The sequence below is a fragment of the Pinus tabuliformis genome, chromosome 3_1 (assembly GCF_031772625.1).
Source record: "Pinus tabuliformis cultivar Carrire ecotype Pingquan chromosome 3_1, CPIR1, whole genome shotgun sequence".
Classification (NCBI taxonomy): domain Eukaryota; kingdom Viridiplantae; phylum Streptophyta; class Pinopsida; order Pinales; family Pinaceae; genus Pinus; species Pinus tabuliformis.
The window spans coordinates 362,875,338-362,894,836 of NC_142301.1; the positions used below are offsets into that span (position 1 = coordinate 362,875,338).

General features: G+C 37.9%; 1 protein-coding gene across 1 annotated transcript in view; it reads right to left on the reverse strand.

Annotated features, from left to right (window-relative positions):
• Positions 1 to 1,866: 1,866 nt before the first annotated feature.
• The window catches only part of LOC149187196 (dihydrolipoyllysine-residue succinyltransferase component of 2-oxoglutarate dehydrogenase complex 2, mitochondrial-like), a 122,559-nt gene continuing 104,926 nt past the window's right edge, over positions 1,867 to 19,499 (reverse strand). Inside the window, exons 12-13 of the mRNA XM_089411304.1 lie at positions 2,705 to 2,899; positions 1,867 to 2,561 (exon numbers count right to left, since the gene is read on the reverse strand). Of these exons, the coding sequence (XP_089267430.1) occupies positions 2,370 to 2,561; positions 2,705 to 2,899 (387 nt within the window). The 3' untranslated portion in view covers positions 1,867 to 2,369. The remainder of the gene's footprint in view (positions 2,562 to 2,704; positions 2,900 to 19,499) is intronic.

The following is a 19,499-nucleotide window of genomic DNA, read 5'->3' on the forward strand; positions in this document are numbered from 1 at the left end:
CATAGTTTTTGATGTAACCTCATTTTTTGTCACAAACACTAAAGCATATGGTTTTTCTCTATAGCTGCTTTAGAATATCTTATAGTAGCATCATAAATTTGTTCGAATCAATTTGTACTTGGCCATTGCCGACAAAGCCATTGAACCAGAAACACTCTATTCACACTCCTCGCTTCTCTATAATAAATTATCAAACATTGCTTCCGTAGAATAGAGAAAGAAAACAAAACATTTCCAAAATTCTTTATGTTGCATAACTGTAAGCCTTCTCCAAGACCATTTTATTTTCTCAATGGTGTATAAATCATTTATTGATAATATAAAAGAATCTACCCTTATCAATTGAGACTAGCACGAGTAGTTGTGTGATGGAGTGGTCTCCTTCCAACTCAGGTTTCTTCAATAGAGTTTCTCAAAGAAAACTAAATATAAAAATAAATACCATTAACATTAAGAAATTCCGAATAGATTATTTATCTGGAAACTGAAAGCCAATATTCAATGATAAATATATTTTCCCTCTACTCAAGTATCTATGCTAAAATTGCAAAAAAACGAATCTAATTCCAAATCCAAAGTGGATACAGGCAGAGGAGGTAGTATTCTATTCATTAAGTAGTCGCAAATATTAGTTGACGAAAACCAGGTACCTACATCGGATGACCTCTTACCTGGAAAGCAACCTCATCCATTGTCACCCGCGCTCGAGACCAATGTCATTCATAAGAGACTTGGGTTTAATTGGGTTTAATATGGACCTTGGAATATTAATGGCTTCAGAGATTCGATTCTGTATTCAATCCACAAGGAAAGGTCTAAACATTTCCAAACAGGAAATGTAGAAAGTTTCCATGCAATTTACATACATGAAACACTTCCTTTCATTGGCAGCAATGAGCACTAAGCCATAGTTCTGGTTCCATAGATTTAAATTATTAATTTAAGAAGGTATAACGGCTGAATAAGGATACAATGAACTTTAAAAGACTCCTAAAAGCTGTGACAATTGATTTCAGTTATTTAGTATTTATCCTTTAACAGAATCTCCTGTGAATAGTAAAAAAGTTCTTAGGTCTTGTAATCGGAATTTTCCCGGGAGTGGCACTCCAACAACTGTTTCATAAAATTAATGTAAGCGTTTGTTTTATCAGCAGCAAGAGATGTCAAACAAAATCAATATTTCACATCCAAACTACCTCACATCACAGATTGTAGCTTTTGATGAATGCTGAAAAAAATACAAAAAGCCATGTCAACCTAAAATATCTTTGATTCAGCACCCTACAATTATATTTGTTTCTCTTTTGGGTTAATCATCCCCACTTTCACCGAGGACAGTACGTAACTCCTTGCAAAATTTGCTATCCGGATAACCTTTTGCTACAAAAGCCATCGCTGAAGCTATCTACTCCACCAAACTTACCCAAGACTTGCACTTGACCTTCTTTGGAAAGAAGTCAGCATCAGCATAGGGACCAGTACCTTTGCAATATTGTGGAACCAGTATTGTAATCTTTACATGACAGACGCCTCAAAAGGAATCAGTCAACTGCAGTTTCAAGAGGGAGCACCTGCTGGGTTTTGAACCTAAGTCACCATCGCAGCACAAGCTCCAACATACCCCAAGGCCACACTCTAACGGATCTCCAGACTCCAAACTTGTACTTCTATTGCACATCTTTACCTCCACCCCTCTCACAATTATTTAGTCACCCGCATTGCAAAGAGCCAAGTTCTTTGACCCTGGTATACGGCCAGACAATGCATGGCACTGATTAATAGGATCCCGTGGACCTGGCTCTGAGACCACATTACTATCTAATCCAAAATTCTAATTAATCTGCGAAAAAGTGTACACATTAAACATTACTAAATAAAATATTCATATTAATCTGCAGAAGCTGCACACATAATGGGCTACATTTCATAGCCTGAAGAAAGAAATTGCTTTTATTTCGTGTATTTATTACAGGCTATCTATCTCAAAGCTAAATTTCAATACCTTTTCAACTGATCTCTATTTGAAAAAAAACAAAAAGATCTTCCCAACATTTGGAAGGAGTGCAGACCTCTCTCTGTGACGAGTGAATAAAGTTCCAAGTAGAAAAATGTCCAAACGGTGGTGTGAACTTCTCCGAGTACTCAAATGTGCTAAGATCGGTAAATTACAGTGATAGCAAACATAATAATATCCGCGTCACCGCAGACTCTTCATAACTAACACTTAAACAACCGAATGTCATAAAAAATATGGTGCAGAACGCATGTAGATCAAAAGAAACTGGCCTAAATATTATTCAGCCAAAAATCTTCATTTTTCATGTCTTTGATAACATCTCAGCTCCCTCTGGACAGAGTTTGCAATCATTTTAGATATCAAGCAGAAGCCTCCGTGGATCCTCAATTATATCCTTGACACGTCGAAGGAAGTAAACAGCCTCTCTTCCATCAATGAGTCGATGATCATAAGTAAGAGCAATGTACATCATAGGTCTTGCAACAATATTTCCACCAACAACCATGGGGCGATTTTGGATGGAATGCATTCCCAAAATGGCAGACTGCAAGAAAATAAGTCTAATCAGAAGATGCCTTCAGGACTTAACAAATAAAAACACCACAGGGAAAACATCCAATATGACAGGAGGATTCGATCATTTGTTTAATTTATAAGATGGGTGATGAAAAGGTGGCAACTGAATACCTGTGGAGGGTTGATGATGGGGGTGCTCAAGAGGCTGCCATACACACCACCATTTGATATGGTGAAAGTGCCTCCAGCCATTTCATCAATAGATATTGTGCCATTATTTGCTTTCTTTCCGAGCACACTTATTGTTTTCTCTATTTCTGCAAAGTTCAAACGATCGGCATTACGGATCACCGGTACAACAAGCCCCTGCAGGAAATTCAACCATCCGAGTTAGAAACAAAAAGGACAGATGTACATAAAGGAAATTGTGATTCACAAGACAAGTAGGTATCAACAGCCAAGGAAGACAGGCAATATGTGAAAGGAAACCATTTTCTAACAATTAAGCAGCTCGGGTCTTCACAATATAACTTTTAAACAGGTTTCAAACTATCTATATGTTAAATAGAAATGAAATTTTCAAATGGGTTGAGGAGGGTAAATGCAAAAGTAAATTGAGCATCTACTCTCTTATATTATCTATGATGTGAATCATTTATTGAATTTTGCTGCCAAAATATACAGGAATGCTCAGTTAAAGCATTCAAGTTAGATTATTTATAGGGATCCCAGGGAAAAAATGCATAAGCCAAAAAAGGGAGGAATCTATGCCTAAGATCATTTTCCTTGCACCTCCCTCTTCACATGAACTCCTGTCTCACAACTAGTCTAAAGGAAGTGAAATGTGTGCTGTATATATGACAGAAGTAAACGATTAATGAATAGTAGTATTATGATATTTAATTTTATGTCAATAATGACTGACAAAAGCATTACATATAAATCAGACGCAATTAATGATAATTTTTTAAACATTTACTAGATATTTTGACTATTTTAAACTGAGTTTGATGCTTGTCGAATTCAAACATGAAATCAAACATGCTGACTCAAATCGATACAATATGGCATAGATCCTCTTTTGATTACAAAAGAACAAGCACAGCCGCTGACAACTGAAGCTTGGTGATGTCAGCTGCTAATGTGCAGGGACAATTGTAACCAAAGACAAGTACGGCTGCAACCAGTTCAGAAATACACCTAAGAGAACTTAACCACATCAAAAGTTATAATGGAAATTGCAATCAACGACGACAGAAGTTGCAATGAGTATATGTTGGAAGTAAAAAGGTGGGCTTGGGTTATCAGCATTCAAGTGGGCCCTGGTCAAAACACCAGCAGTCAATACACATTATCAGACATATTGATAGCTACCCAACAATACAAACAAGTACAAGCATTAAGGTGGCAATCCAAACCTTTAAGACTCTAGGTGTGTTGGGAATCACGATTGTCGTTAGACCAAAACCCGCAGGTGTTAGTCAACAATCACATTGCCAGAGATAAGGATCCACGATAGGCGGTTAGTCCATGTCACGAAACACACGGGGAGTGTTGGTTTATCCAATGTCCAACAATCTCCCCCCCCCCCCCAAACGCGAGCGGGGTGTGTATCGAACTCGTGACCGACACTCTGATACCACTTGTTGGGAATCACGATTGTCGTTAGACCAAAACCCACAAGTGTTAGCCAACGATCGCATCGCCAGAGATAAGGATCCATGAGAAGAGGTTAGTCCATGTCGCGAAACACATAGGGAGCGTTGGTTTATCCAATATCCAACAAGGTGAACTTGCTCTTTTAGGAACAAAAGCTAGAGTTAACAAATAGCCTAATCCCGAGGGTCTATAACGTTTCCTAAGACCGATAATCATATCCGATCCCAATATTCATCCAACAAATCCATTTTATATTTATTTGTGCTCCATAGCAGCATGAGCATCTATAACTTTACCACACCCTCTAGGAATACTATGATTTCTAGATTTTTCCAGGCTCTATGTAGGTGCCTTGATATATAGATACATCCAAGAGTCAGAAGGAAGAAGATAGAAGATGGAGAAAGGGAGGAAGTAAACTTACGGTTTTCTTAAAAGAATTCCTTCCATTATGGTGGAGGCATCAAACCTTCTCCCATTCCTACAGTCAACCATGCCCAACTAGTAGGAAGATCAAGTTCATTGAAGAGAGAAGATGCTCCCATGCCAAAGGACTTCCACCCATAAAGGGAGTCTGAGGTGCAGCCAGGTTAGTGACAGCAAGAAAAATATCACTTTACTTCATGAATGAATCCTAGAAGATGTCGCGGAATTAAGAGACAGAATCCTCATTTGCTACCTCAATAGGGAAAATCTTAAAATTACAAAGTTGACTCAATGGATATAGGGAGGAATGGTTCTCTTTGTCATCATGTAAGATCAAAGGCTCACCATTGCATAGAGGATCTTTCTCTTTCATTTTCCAATGTCCAAATGACGAAGGGGCAATTTCTCTTATCCCACAAGAGTGTGGCCTAGTGAATGCAATGAGGTGATCAAGCTTGTATTCACACCAAGATACAAGTTCAAAAACCCTCGAGTGGGTGAGGATGAGGCCATGTGCAAGTCCCAATTTGATGGCATAGATGAACCCCTCATAGCACGAAACCCTGACCAAAGACTCTATAAGAAATTTCTAATAAAATTATTGAAAAAAAAAAAGATGCAATGCTCAGCGAGGATTTATGGATGTATGGTGCCTATGGATTGGTTTTACTCCCATGGAATGAGCATTATAACTCCTCCATGGCTTCGAAGGATTTACCAGATCTGTCGGTTTGCCTCCCAGATGAGATATACCAGTCCTCTAAGTTATCAGCATACTACACATTTAGAGATATATATTCCAATACAAGTAAAACATCTTTTAGAGACTTTTGGATACTATTATTACATACATTATATCTAAGAGTGGTCATGGCTCAAACAGCAGGGTGTGAATTTGTTATCCACCCCACCCAGGTTTAAATCTTGCCAATGATATGTTGACCAATAATGGCCACATTGACTCAAAGTGGCTTGGCTGAAAGAGCAAGCATTCCCTATTTTGACATTTTGGCTCTAGACTAAGTCATGAGTTTATGATAACTGTGACTTGCAGGTTGTTGCATATGGCAGTGAGTCAGTTTGATCCTAAGCCTTGAAGAAATTTGAAGAAATTTCAACCCCCACTCCGGTTATCAATTTTCCTTATCACTCCATGCATTTAGTTTTAAATCCAAACATGATAAAAATTCTAAAATCTGGAAATGACAATATTTTCTGAAAACACAAATTTAGAGATATCACAACTATTGAAATTGCAGAAATAAAACACAGCAAAATTATGACAGCCACACAGAAAATAACAGTGATTTTTGGTCAATGTGACCTTGCAAAAACCCCCTACAACTCTTGGGAAAAACTAGTTTGAGAGCTCTTCTTTATTTCTGAAAATGTTTTTACAAAGAAACTGAAATACACAGTAAAAATTCCAGCAACCACAAATTACAACCTATCTCGATTTTCGTGCTTGAACTCCACCTCAAAATCGTGCCAATCAGTGAACAGCCAAAACAGAAATTTTTCCAGCAATAAAACAGCATTAAATGTTGTATGGCCTGCCTCGAAAAACGTGTCCAAAACTTGGTGTATGGATTGTACATGTTGTATGGATTTCAGCAGTACGGCTACTTCGAAATTCGTGCCCAAATTTGTCTCGAAATTTGTGCCCTTGTTTCTGTCCCTCTTCCTCGATTTCTGTGTTGTCCCTCTTCCTCGATATATGTGCCTTTCTCCTGCTGTACAGTTTTGCCATGGGATGCATGCCAATAAATGTTGTTGCTCAGATTTGTTGAAATGTCTTCTTGCTGCACCCTTCACTTCCTCATTGCTTAGAAATTTTCTCCTTGCTCTCTCTTCTTTTTCTCTCAAATGTTCATGAAAGAATGAATGATCTTTTCATCTTCTCTTCTCCTTTTACTCTCTAAATGACCTCTTGGGTTACCCTAAGATCTAATGGTGAGGCCTTGACTCGGAACCGATTCGGCCGAGTTGGTCTGAGTCAAGGCCTCACCGGGTCGACTTGGCTAGTGAACCGGTTCGGTCGACTCAGTTATTACCGAGTCGGCCGAGTTGTCTAACAACTCGGCTGGCTCAGCCGAGTCCGAGCCTACTCGGTTAGGTTAGATGATGGCGGCCCATGAATTAAAAAACAACGATTTTTTTTTAATTTTTTTGCTTTTGGGGGACTCCAAGGTTTTCACGATGATACTTTAATGGTTTTTTGTCCCTAAATAAGTTTATCTCGCTTGATCTTGAGAGGTTTGTTTAGGTGGTATCACATATGTAGTAGAGGTTCCTTAAGGGATAACTTCATTCTTCTTCAAAACCTTCCAATAGGTTCTTTTCCCCTTTCTTAAAGCAAACCTAACTTAGTGGCCCCAACCTTGGCCCTCCAAAGATGAGCATCGAGCCTTGAGTTGATTCCACGTGATGCTATACCCCTTGATAAGACTCCAAATGCTAAAACACTAAACTTGAAAGCTTGGACGTTCGACTATTTGATGATATGCCCAAGTGGACTGAAGATGCCCCCTCGCTGGCCTTGACCCTATTTTGGTGGATGGTGCCTTCTTCCAAAGCACAGATGAGGATGGTTATCATTGAGATGACTTAGGAGGGCTAGCACATCCCTCTTTGATGCCAATGCTTACCCTTAGGGGTGCCATGTCACTCACATGCTTGAAAAGGGTGACATAGGGTCTCTCCTAGATGACACCATGGTGGAGGATGCACCTTTTGAAGATGTACACATGCACTTTGGGACTTTCTTGGAGTGAGGAACACTCTTGGACCCTTGTATTAGTTCCTTGATGACTTACAATCTATTTTGGAGGATAACGCCATTTCTAGCCTCCTTGGTTATGTGTTTTTGTTTTGATCTCTATATCATCATCATGTATGTATTGGACAGTGCACTGGGTGCCATTTTGATATAATGGATATATTTATGGGCCTACTTTGATCATATGTTGTCTTCTATCTATATTCTAATGTTGTGTGTTTGGAAACATGAATGCAAATCTTTAAAATTATGTTTTTTTATAAAAAAAAGTAAATATTTAATGTATTTTTTACAACGACGGAGTCATTGAAATCGAGCCGACTGAATCGATACCGAGCCGGAGTCGGAGTCGACCCTCAGCGAAGTCGAAATTAGAGTTGGAGTTTTAAAACATTGGCTAAGATTCATTTAGATCTAGAGATGAAAATAAATGTGCATTTAATTCTCACTTTCTATTTTTTAACTCACCCACTTAAATAAAGACCCACTTAGCCTTTTATTTCCATAGTCACTTTTTCACTTTCTAATTCTTCATTGACTTTAATAAAGTCACCTTTAAATTAGAATGTAACTTTACCACTTATAAAGTCACTTTTAAATTAAATTGACTTTACCACTTATAAAGTCACTTTAGGAGAAAAGTAAAAAATAAATTTGGACACTTTTCCCTAGGCCAAAGATCAAAGCCTTAGGGAACCACTTGTCCTCTGGTACCCAAATTTTAACACTCCCTCTTACCGAGGAAAGTGTTCCTCACCACTCCCATCTTGTCTCTGAAGTAGACATGCTTGCCCCGTGGTAAGGCTTTGGTGAAAATGTCCACTACTTGCTCATTTGTGGAAATGTACTCAAGCTTGACAGCTCCCTTTTGGACATAGTCTCTAATGAAGTGATACTTGATCTCAATATGCTTTGACCTGTCATGAAAAACTGGATTCTCCATGAGTTTTATGCAACTTTGATTATCACAGTAAATTATTGAAGGTCTCAATGACTGACAAAATAGACCAAACAGCATCTTGCGAAGCCATATGGCCTCACAACTAGCCAAACTAGCAGACATATACTCTACCTCAGCTGAGCTCAATGCAACAGACTGTTGTTTTCGGCTGATCCACGACACAACTGCCGAACCCAACCCAAAACAACACTCGGAAGTACTCTTCCTATCTGAAGCACAACCTGCCCAATTTGAATCCGTGTACCCTGTCAGTCTCACTCCATCACCCTGTCTATAATCCAGACCAAAATCCACAGTCCCCTGCAAGTAACGAAGAATGTGTTTCGCAGCCACCCAGTGCACTCTCCTGGGCTCACACATGAATTGACTCATAATGTTAACTGCAAAACATATATCTAGTCGAGTGTTGACCAAATACATCAAACAACCAATCAGTTGTCTGTATAGAGTAGGATCCACCAACTAAGAATAAGAAGTGTGAAGCTTCTTCCAGTTAGTAATCGTAGGTGTAGACATGGGTTTGCATTCCTCCATGTGAAATCTGCTAAGAATATCCACAATGTACTTCCCTTGTCCCAGGAAGAAATGCCCCTCCTCCTGCCACACCTCCAATCCCAGAAAATAATGCGTCAAGCCGATATCCTTCATCTCAAACTCTGAAGCAAGATCTCTCTTGCAGCCCTTAGTGAGTCTCTCTGCACTAGTGATGATCAAGTCATCAACATACAACACCAGACTGAGAGGCTCCTCACCCAACACAATGAAGTATAGGTTCGGACAGCGTCACTCTTTGTGAAACCCAACTGCTGCAAGTATGTAACAATCCTCGAGTACCAAGCTCTAGGAGCTTGCTTCAGGCCATAGAGTGCCTTTTTTAATCTGCATACATGGGACTCCTTCCCAGTCAAGAGTCAACTCCGACTCAGTCTCGACTCGGACTAGTTGATTCCAATAACTCGGTTTTTGTAAAAAGTATATTAAATATTTAATTTTAATGAAAAATCATATTTTTAAAGATTTTCATTCATGTTTCCAAACTCAAAGCATTAGAATAATAGAGAGAAGACAAAACTTGATCAAATCATGCTCTTGAATATATCTATTATATCAAAATGGCACCGAATGAACTATCCAATACATGTAATATATAGAGATTAGAACAAAAACACATAATCAATGTTGCTCCAAAAACCAACTCCTCAAATGTTGCTCCAAAGATTGCCCAAGAACCTCCTCAATGCTACTCCAAAAACCAACTCCAACTGCTCACAAACTCCTCACAAATGCTCACATAAATGCAATGAGATAGTTGTGAGGAAATATGAGGGGGTTGGGTCACCTTTATAGGCGTGGGAGAAGGGTAAAGTAGCTAGGAAATAGTTTAAACAACAACAAAAAAAATGATTTCAAGTCCGCCCAACCCGCATTTTTCCTGCAACCAAGACCAACCCATCCATTGCCAAACTGGCCGAATCTGTGAACAACTCTGTCAGTGCAGTAACAGACTGGTCGTTGAACCAGATAATTGACCTAGTCGATCTGGCCAAGGGTTTGCCTTGGTCAACCGGATTGATTCTGAGTCAAACCGACCTAGTTTTAAAACTACGATTGCAGCCCAACCAAAAAATACATGTTTGCTCTGCCAATTTTACAAGTCTACCCCATAAGTGAACACATAAACACTACATATTTGGACAGATGAGCACATTTAAAGAAAATCCAAGCAAGAAGATAAGTAGAAGTGCACAAAAGAGATTTTAGGTGCACAACAAGAGTTGAGTATTATTTGGTTTTAAAGGTACACAAGGGTCTAAGGAGTTTTAAGGATGCATTGTGAAGGACTAAGGTCTACGATGTTTTGAAGTGTGGTGTTTTGGGGTTGTGATGATGGGAAGTGCACTAGTCTGGGATTATACTCTGGGGAACGGTACTATGAGATTTGCTAGGTCATGAAGGCTAAATCTGTCTAGGGTATGAAGTTATGTCTGGGGTATAAAGCAAGGAGAGGACTAGAGCATGAAAGTTAAGATGATGTTGTGAAACGCATTAAGTATGAAGCATGGATGTGAAGCCAAAAGTACTTTATGTATGAAGACCTTCGGTTGGTCCCCCAAATAGGTCTTGCTAAGTTGGTGCTTAGCGAAGGATATTCGTGTCTCCAATAGGTTGCTACCTACACAATATCTTGATGAGTTGGTGCTCGTTATGGAAATCGACGTCTCCAGTAGAATAGTGCCTTCAAGCATTGTAACAGTAGGTTGGTACCCACAAACATTTATAAAGATAAGCTTTTGTGGTTATCTCCCACAAGAATTTCCACATTAAGCTCTGTGTACTATGATTTGAGTTTAAATGCATTTAATATTTTGAAGTTGATGAATGATTAATGATGCTCCTTTAAAGATTTAAAAAAATAAAAATAAAAGGAGGATCTTATATTGATTCACCCCCTTGTTAGTATAAGCATATGTTCAACACACGATGCATGCTTTTGATAGGGAATGTCTTCAAAGTGCAGGGGTTGCCAAGGGCATGTCCCTGTAATACCTCTTAACTCCCAAATTTTCTCTGTTGCAAAATAAATGGTTAATGGCCAACATACCTCATCATATTGATGTTCAAACTCCAGAGGATGACTCCAGAGACCATTCTCATGGGTCAGAGGTTGGCTCGCATAGAATTATGATGTAGGATTTTTTTAGTGATGTCATCCTTATTTAGAGACGGATATTCAATAAGGTTTTCATCAAACTTGAGTTATTATTTTGACAACACTCCTATATTTTAGGTGACAAGGTTCATAGGCCCACATGATAGAAAGGGTAGTATATTCGGAGTTCTTGAGAACTCCCAACTCCAATGAGACTTTTTCAGATGACATACATGACACTTTATATTTTTAGCATTTTTAATACAATGGATCGAATGTTAGTTTCGATTGCATATTCAGACTCCTCCGTGAAAATCGAGTCTGATGAGTATAGTTTCATGGATGTGTGAGGATTTTCTATTTGCATGCAAAAAAAGAATTGTAGATACAAGGAGAATTGCAAACAAAGGGATTACTACAGTATTGTTGCAGGATTGACTAAGGGTTGTCATCAATGACAAAGGGGGTAGATTGTTCAAAATATTATGGTCATTAATGTCAATACAAGGGGAGACTACAAATGTCCAAGATAAAGATTGCAAGATGGAGATTTTTGCAAATAGTGTATTTGGACTTTTGATGCCCAATTTGGATACCCTATCTTTGAAGGTTGTTTTACTCTAAAGACCTAGCTCACATGGGAGCATAGATCGTTGAAAATCTTATTCCAAGACCTTTCCAACGATATATGGCACTCCCTCTAACTCTATAGGAATGAGTAGATATGAAAGCTTCAGTCAGGTCGACCCATCAAGAAAAATACAAGTCATCTAAACCATTTTTTACATGTCAGCCTATAAGTAAACATAGAAACATTATAAATAAAGGATAGATGACCACATTTGAAGTGTATCTAAGCAAGAAAATCAAATATAAATTCACAAGAGAGATATGACGTGCACAAGAGGAGAGGAGTATTCTTGGGGTTTAAAGTTGGACAAGGAGTCTGAAGAGTTTTCTTGGAGTGTTAACGGTGCACTATGATGGACAAAGATCTACAATATTGTGAAGTGTGTAGTTTTGGGGTTGTGGTTCTGTGAAGTGCCCTAGTTTGGGATTATATTCTGAGAATGATATTATGAGGTTGACTTGCACGTGAAGGCTAAATCTGACGAGGGCTTGAAGATATGTCTCAAGCATGAAGCAAGGATAGACGTTGCAGCATGAAATTTAGAGGTATTATGATGATGTGAAATGCATGAAACATGAAGCATGTAGGTGAAGTCAAAAGTATTTTGTGTATGAAAACCTTAGGTTGTTGCCTATACAACTCTTGATAAGATGGTGCTTAGCCAAGGACATTGGTGTCAACACTATGTTGTGCCTACATATTATCTTGTTGAGTTGGTGTTCAGTGAAGGAGATTGGTGTCTCCAATAGGTTGGTGCCTAAAAGCTTCGTAACAATAGGTTGGTGCCCTACAAACATTTATAAAGATATTTTTTGTGGTCTTCTCCCGAAAGGGTTTCCACATTAAACTTGGCATACTGTGATTTCAGTTTACATGCATTTAATGTTTTTAAGTTAATCAACGATTGATGAACACTCATTTTAAATTAAAAAATAATCTTATACTAATTCACCCCATGCCACCTCCTAGTATAAGCATAAGTTCATCAAAGGGCAACCACCGATTACACCATATATTGACACTTTTTCCAATTATTTCAATCAACAAATCCTAATCCCTCTTCCCATAATCATTTCATTTTAAAAAGGACCTGGATTGTTTGAAACCAGATTAAAATTCCACCTCCTGATAAGGATAAAGCTCGAGAATATCCCTTACCTCTTCCTCCTATAATTTAATAAGATTTATAGCTTATATAAGTGCATTGATGTCCATTCCTAAGGCTATGCAAAAAGCCTCTAAAATTATCTTTGGTTTTTTAGCACCACTTTTGAAACCGTTACCACAAAATCTAGCAAGCCTAATGCACAACCCCACTAGGGAACCTAGAGCTTATGGCAATAAGAGATGACTGTTATCACCTCAATGGCTTCTCTCTGGCTACTTTAGTGGCGAAATTAATCCCACAAGGGAGCCTTCCCTATAAAGATCACGAGAAAGGTGTTCAACTTAGGGCTTAATGGTGATTCAAGATCTAACGATTTGAGGGAAAGGTATCGAAAAAGCCTAGAAAGGCTAAGATAAGAATTTCCCAAAGTTCAAGTACACTTCCTTAAGATCTATGTAATTTACAACATAGTTGTTATAAGTTAGCGTTTGTAAGATATGCATATTTAGCGCACACAACAACATATGGAAGCTCTAGAAGATAGACTATTAAAGATGGATCAACAAGGAAGTCATGCTATCAAGGGGGTAGACAAGGTTGCATGCAAACAATATAGTTTTCATCATTGAAACATGCATAAAACAACAATAAATAAGATGACATTAGCCCTAGATTGGGGTTTTAATATGCAATTAATGCTAGATTTTTGCTTTTCAAGTTTATTAAATACAAACCCTTTAGTAAGGCAATAACACATAAATATAAAATTGTTGAAAATGCAAATCTAACCCAACCATAACACTAGTTACTGAAAAGAAAAGAAAAAAGAGAGAAATTATGGTTTTGATCAACGCCAACTAGATTAGTGCCTTGATCTAATTGGGAAATGCAATCAATTTAGGCAAAATCTATGAAGAGGGCCTTGATGAATAGTGCGAGTGAAGGAAGATCTCCACTTTGAAACCCTAGTGACTTCTTTATGTGGTTGATTTTAAATTCAAGAGGTGCATATAACAAAGTTCTCTTGAAGTATTCTTGTAAACAAATTTTACATACCATGAAAAAATAAGATTCCATGGAAAGATATTGCAATTTTTAACACGGCATATACAGAAAACCTTAATTCACATAATATAGCATGCAAAAATTAGCATGAAACTTACACCATTCCACAAGAATCACTTCAATCAATCCCAAAGAAATCTCCCCTTGCAAACTTCTCCCTCACAAGACAATTTGCTCCATAAAATCACATTGCATCCAAGTACAAGACAGATAGCTAGTGCGCACTTCTTCTAGAAGTGTGATTAATGATAGTGATAAATAATCAAAAGTGACTCCCCCTCTATTTATGAGGGTAACCAAGTCACTTTTCCATAATTTTACAAGAACAGACATAAAAAAAATTTGCTTAAAGTATCCAAATATGTCAAAGGTCACAAGCCGACCTTAAGATAGCTCAAAAACATAACAAAAATGCCAAAATAACCCACATGTGTAGGAATAAAGAACCTACCCCACGGTGTTAACCTCCAAGAATGATCAATCTCCATCAAGCAAGTGATCAAAAGGTCCATGAGTGCTCCTCACTCCAATAAATCATCAATGTGCATGGATACATCTCCAAAAGACACCTCCTCCACCTTTATGTCATGTACAAAAAGGCCTACATCACCCTCCTAGGGCATGTAGAGATGGCATGGCATCACATCTAGCAAGCATTGGCATCAAGGGATGATGTGCTAGCCCTCCCAAGTAATCTCAGTGACACCCATCATTAGTCGGGCTTTGGAACAAGGCAACGTCCATCAAACAAGGTCAAGACCAACCTAGGGGCATCCTAGGTCCATCTAGCCACATCATCAAATACACCAACTTCTAAGGTTCGTCGGTGAACGTTTTATAGCATTTGGAGATACATCCAGAGGTGTGGAACCACGTGGAATCGGTTCAAGGCCCAATACTCATCTCTAGAGGAGAAACATTGGGGTCGCCCTATTTTTAGTAGGACTTTAACTTCTGCAAATTGTAGACATCAACATGTGAAACCCTTCAATAAGCCACCCAAAAGTATTGGAGCACTTCTAGACCTCAGATTTAGGTGCAAGGAGGCTAAAAGACTAAAGGATGATTAATTTAGACCACCTTTAAGCCTTGGACCTGCGCTAATATTTCAAGCAAGTTGGAAATTCAGTTTTAGAGTTCTAGGGGTCAAAACCATTTGGGTATTCACCAAAAAATTATTTCAGCTACTAGATATCACTTTTTAAAACTGATAGCCTCGAGGGTTAGCTCAATTGTTGAGTCCCCATCATCACAGCACCTTTGTTGTTGAGAGGTCACGTGTTCAATTCTCTTGAAACTCTCATGGTCATGCTCTGTGGTTGAGTCAACAGGAAGTGATCCCTTTGGGTGGATATACCTAGTACAATATTCTGTGGATGTAGCGGTCACCAATATCCGGGTTCTATGAACCACATATAGATAATAAAACATAAAAATGAGAAAAAAAAATTAAATGAAATTAACTTAAAATAGCTTATTTTGAGCAACAAACGCAATGATAAGACAATTACAACAAATATGAGAAAATACAAGGCAAAATAAAATACTTACTTGATGTGTGGGACCTTGTTGAGTATTTGTTTTGATGAAAGTCAGCAATCTAAAATATATAACACCAACCTATATTTATAGATCTACACACAAAATACTAGATATACCAGTGTAAAATATAATAAATAAAGCTCAAAAAATAAAATATATCTATTCCCTTAGTTAAAATCTATATTATGCTTTTTTCTCCAAGGGCTTACAAGCTAGAAAGATGTGAAATTTTTAGCAAACTAGTAAAATAAAACAAAAATAAAATTAAAGGTAGATTGTTTAAGAATTTTTAATAAATAGATGGTTGAGAGGTGAGGCTTCACCTTTGTTTTTTCTTACCACTTTGCTAGATTGCAATCACAACCCTCTTTTTGTCAGCTTTCCAATGAGGACTAGGAGTGAATGAGGAGTTAGGAGTGAAACTATCCCACTCAAACCAATCTAGAATAGCCTGCAATAAATCTAATCTTACCCTACTAGGAGGATCTACTCCTTCGAGATGCCCCAATCACTACAGTAATAGTGCCACCAATATCCCCCTATAAGGCTTGTCCAACACTGAGATTTGTGTCTTCTTGAAGGTAGATAAGGTTGAGATGAGAATCTCTCCTTCCATTTGATCGTTTATCCCTCAATGGATCACTAAAGTAATTTTGTGATAACCAAACTAAACATTCAAGTTAGTCTATTAAGCATAAATAGGATAAAGCCAAGAAAATGGAGCATAGAATAATCAATCAAATACACGAGTATTTTGCAAAATGTGGTTTCTTATTGCATCGCATAATGATCTGACAGTCAACAACCTCTAATGGAAGGACGAACTAGAAATTTATAAGTTTCATTTGCTAATGGTTAGGTTCTTCCTCCATTAATATATTAATATTTGACATCTCATCCACAATGAATTTTGATAATAAGTCGACTCATGATTCAAAAAATATTTTATTACATTAAAAGCATTGTGTTTACCCACAAAGTGGGTCAAATTGCCTGCCACGCTCCCAAAATGTCCATCGTTCCATTAAGCAAAGCTTCAAATGTCAAAACAAAGAAGAATAGTGCTCAATTCGCCTCCAACATTCCTCATGCACAATTCGACTTGTGTTGGGAATGGAATTGGTCATTCTGGGAAATTTGCTCCATGAGGTATGACTCACAACTTGACTTTTAAATGACGTCTTTTTCCACAAATGCATCTTCTAGAAATAGTAGCCTTCAACGGCTAGTTTGACCCCTTTTACAACTATTTTCTAATGTGACTTGACTGTGCATGCATTACTGAGCCGATTTTGCCACCTCCTCAAGATCTCCAACACCCTAGCCTACTTGGCCAAATGTTCCATGTTATTTTTCTCCTCTTGCCACCTACTACCACACTATATGTCGAATCAACCAAAAAAGTCCAAGGCATTGCCATATAAGCTTGGCCAAAGGCTACCAAACCCTTGAAAAAAAGGTTAGACCTTGCATCTCCAACACCCTTGTAGGATAAAAAGTTTCAGAGACATGGGTTTTTATCCTTTCAACAAATAAATGAATTTGGATGCAATGCATGTCCAAAATGATACAATGCCCTAGTTGTTTTTCCGTTGTACCCCTGTTGACTACCTTTGATCGACGAATGGAAAAATTCCACATGGCATGTCATCCTCTCATTAAGCTTTGCAATTTAGGACCCTTATTGACCTTTTGACTTCCAGCACCACTTTACCTTGGAAAGCGCAAATCGCTTTGGAAAGTGTGAAAATGTCGTTGATTGTGAGACTACTATATCTAAGAAACATTTGAGGGATACAACACCAAAGATAAGGCCACTTACATACTCGATAAACTCATAACCATATAAAAAGACATAGGTGAACCCAGTATGGGTTGGACTGGCTCCTACACTGGCAATCACCCCTACAAAAGGAAGGCTCCTCAAAAACCATGAACCCACTTATGAGCTCACCTAAGAAACTCCAATCCTATCTAGGATTAAACAAACCAAAAGTGAACTCAAATGGACCGACCATGGTCCAACCATAACAAGACTGACCCAACATGACACAAGGTCTAGCATGCCTACAAGGCCTCACTTGGTTGTTACATCGTTGACTTGTGACTAAGTTGCACTAAATGCTAAAACATCTAGAAGTTTCCGAAATGAGTATAGCTATAAACGCAACCCTCAAAAAATAGAAACGTTCGCTGTAATGCCAGGCGAAACACATGCATGCGCGCACACACACATATATAAGTTAATAACACATTATCTTGCAAGAAATGAAAAAGAATGACACACATAAATGGCATTTTAGAAGGAAAACCCAGTCTATATTAGCTCTAGATGACTACGTGATTCAAAATCCAAAATTATACTTTATAAATAAGGTTGTACATCCAAGATTCAAAAATCAGCCTTTATACATGAAGCTTTACATCCAAATCAGCCTTTATACATGGTTATATGTGCTGAAAATGAAATAAAAACATGAGCTAATGACAACAACAATTACATATCTTATAGTTATCATCCTCATCTTCATTAACAAAAATAGAACAAGGTGTTTCCTTAGCAAAACTAGAGTGTAGATTTATTAGAGATAAATTATGTTGTGGAGTGATCAGAGAAAAGATTTAATGGTAGATTGAATCTTTTTGGCCATAGAAGGGCCCAACACCCTTCTTCGGTACTTGAGTGAGCCCGCATAAGCAAAAAAAATCACGAAAATGGGGCAAAATTGGGCTGAAACAGGGTAAGTTTCGGCCGAAACAGGGCAAGTTTTGGCCAACATACTGTCGAAACGTTTCAATGATGTTTAAATGGTGTTTCTAAATCAGAAAACACCACTTAGGTGTTTCAGCCACATTTCGGTCATGTTTCAATGGCATTTCGAGTACAGGTATGCCATATTGGGGGTTGTTTCCTACAACATAAACATGTGACCTTGGGCTTACAACGGTGCTTAACAATGTTGCAATGAATATCTAAGTACCCCTACCAAAAGAGGGTTAACATGCCGGATACGATGTGTCTATCTTAATTTCTTTTAAACGACTTGTCTCCTTAGCCTCCAAGATGTTCGCACTTAATCCTTTAGAAATTATTAAAAATATAGGGGGGAGATGGTGGGCAAACTTGGCTTAAACCTCTAGTCCAAAGAGAGCGTGGAAAACGAACCATTAATTAGAATTATGAAAGAGCCTGAAAACAGAAACCCCATTATCAAGATGATCATTTGAGCATAAAATACTATATGAATCATATGTCTCAGATATAACTAATTTGCTCTGTCAAAGGCTTTGGACGAATCCAATTTCAAAACCATAGTTGGCAGTTTTTTTATTTTTAACATTTACAGAATGCAGAACCACTTGTGCCACCCCTATGGCATCATGCATTTGGCTATCATTCTGAAATCCAAATTGTTCTTGGGAGATCGTTTCTAAGAATAAAAAGAAAACCACTCTGACCAATATAATCTTTACAATCATCTTATAAATATAGTTACACAGAAAAATAGACCTAAAATCTTTGAATGAATCGGGATGTTGGGTATTAAGACCAGTGTTGAAAATATCAGTATCGGCGAAATATCGGCAAGGGTCCAAAAAATATCTTATCGGCAATATCGGCAAAAATATCGGCAAAATATCGGCAGATATCGGCAAGCATAAAAAATAATTTTTTCAAATTTTTAAATATAGCCGATATTTTCAAAATATCGCGATATTTTGCTAATATTTTCCGATATTTGCCGATATTTTGAAAATATCGCGATATTTTCAAAACAGAAAATATCGCGATATTTTCTCGGCGATATATCGTTTTGCCGAAAATATCGCGATATTTTCGAATATCGCCGATATATCACCGATATTATCAACAGTGATTAAGACTATTACCCATCAAAAGTGGGTGACCCCATAGGAGAATTCGCTCTATTCGACTAGCAGTCACCGATGTAGCCGATATATTGTACCATTTGATCTTCGCTCCTTTCCTCAATCATATGTCCCATCGCCCATCCATCGAGAGCATATGTTAGAAGGTGGGCAATCCAACCCAAGAGGTATGTTTTTCATCTTGCAATCGAGTGCTTATGCTTCTTTTTCTTGGGCATATTGGGCATGGATTATTGGGTGACTTGGAAGAAGGA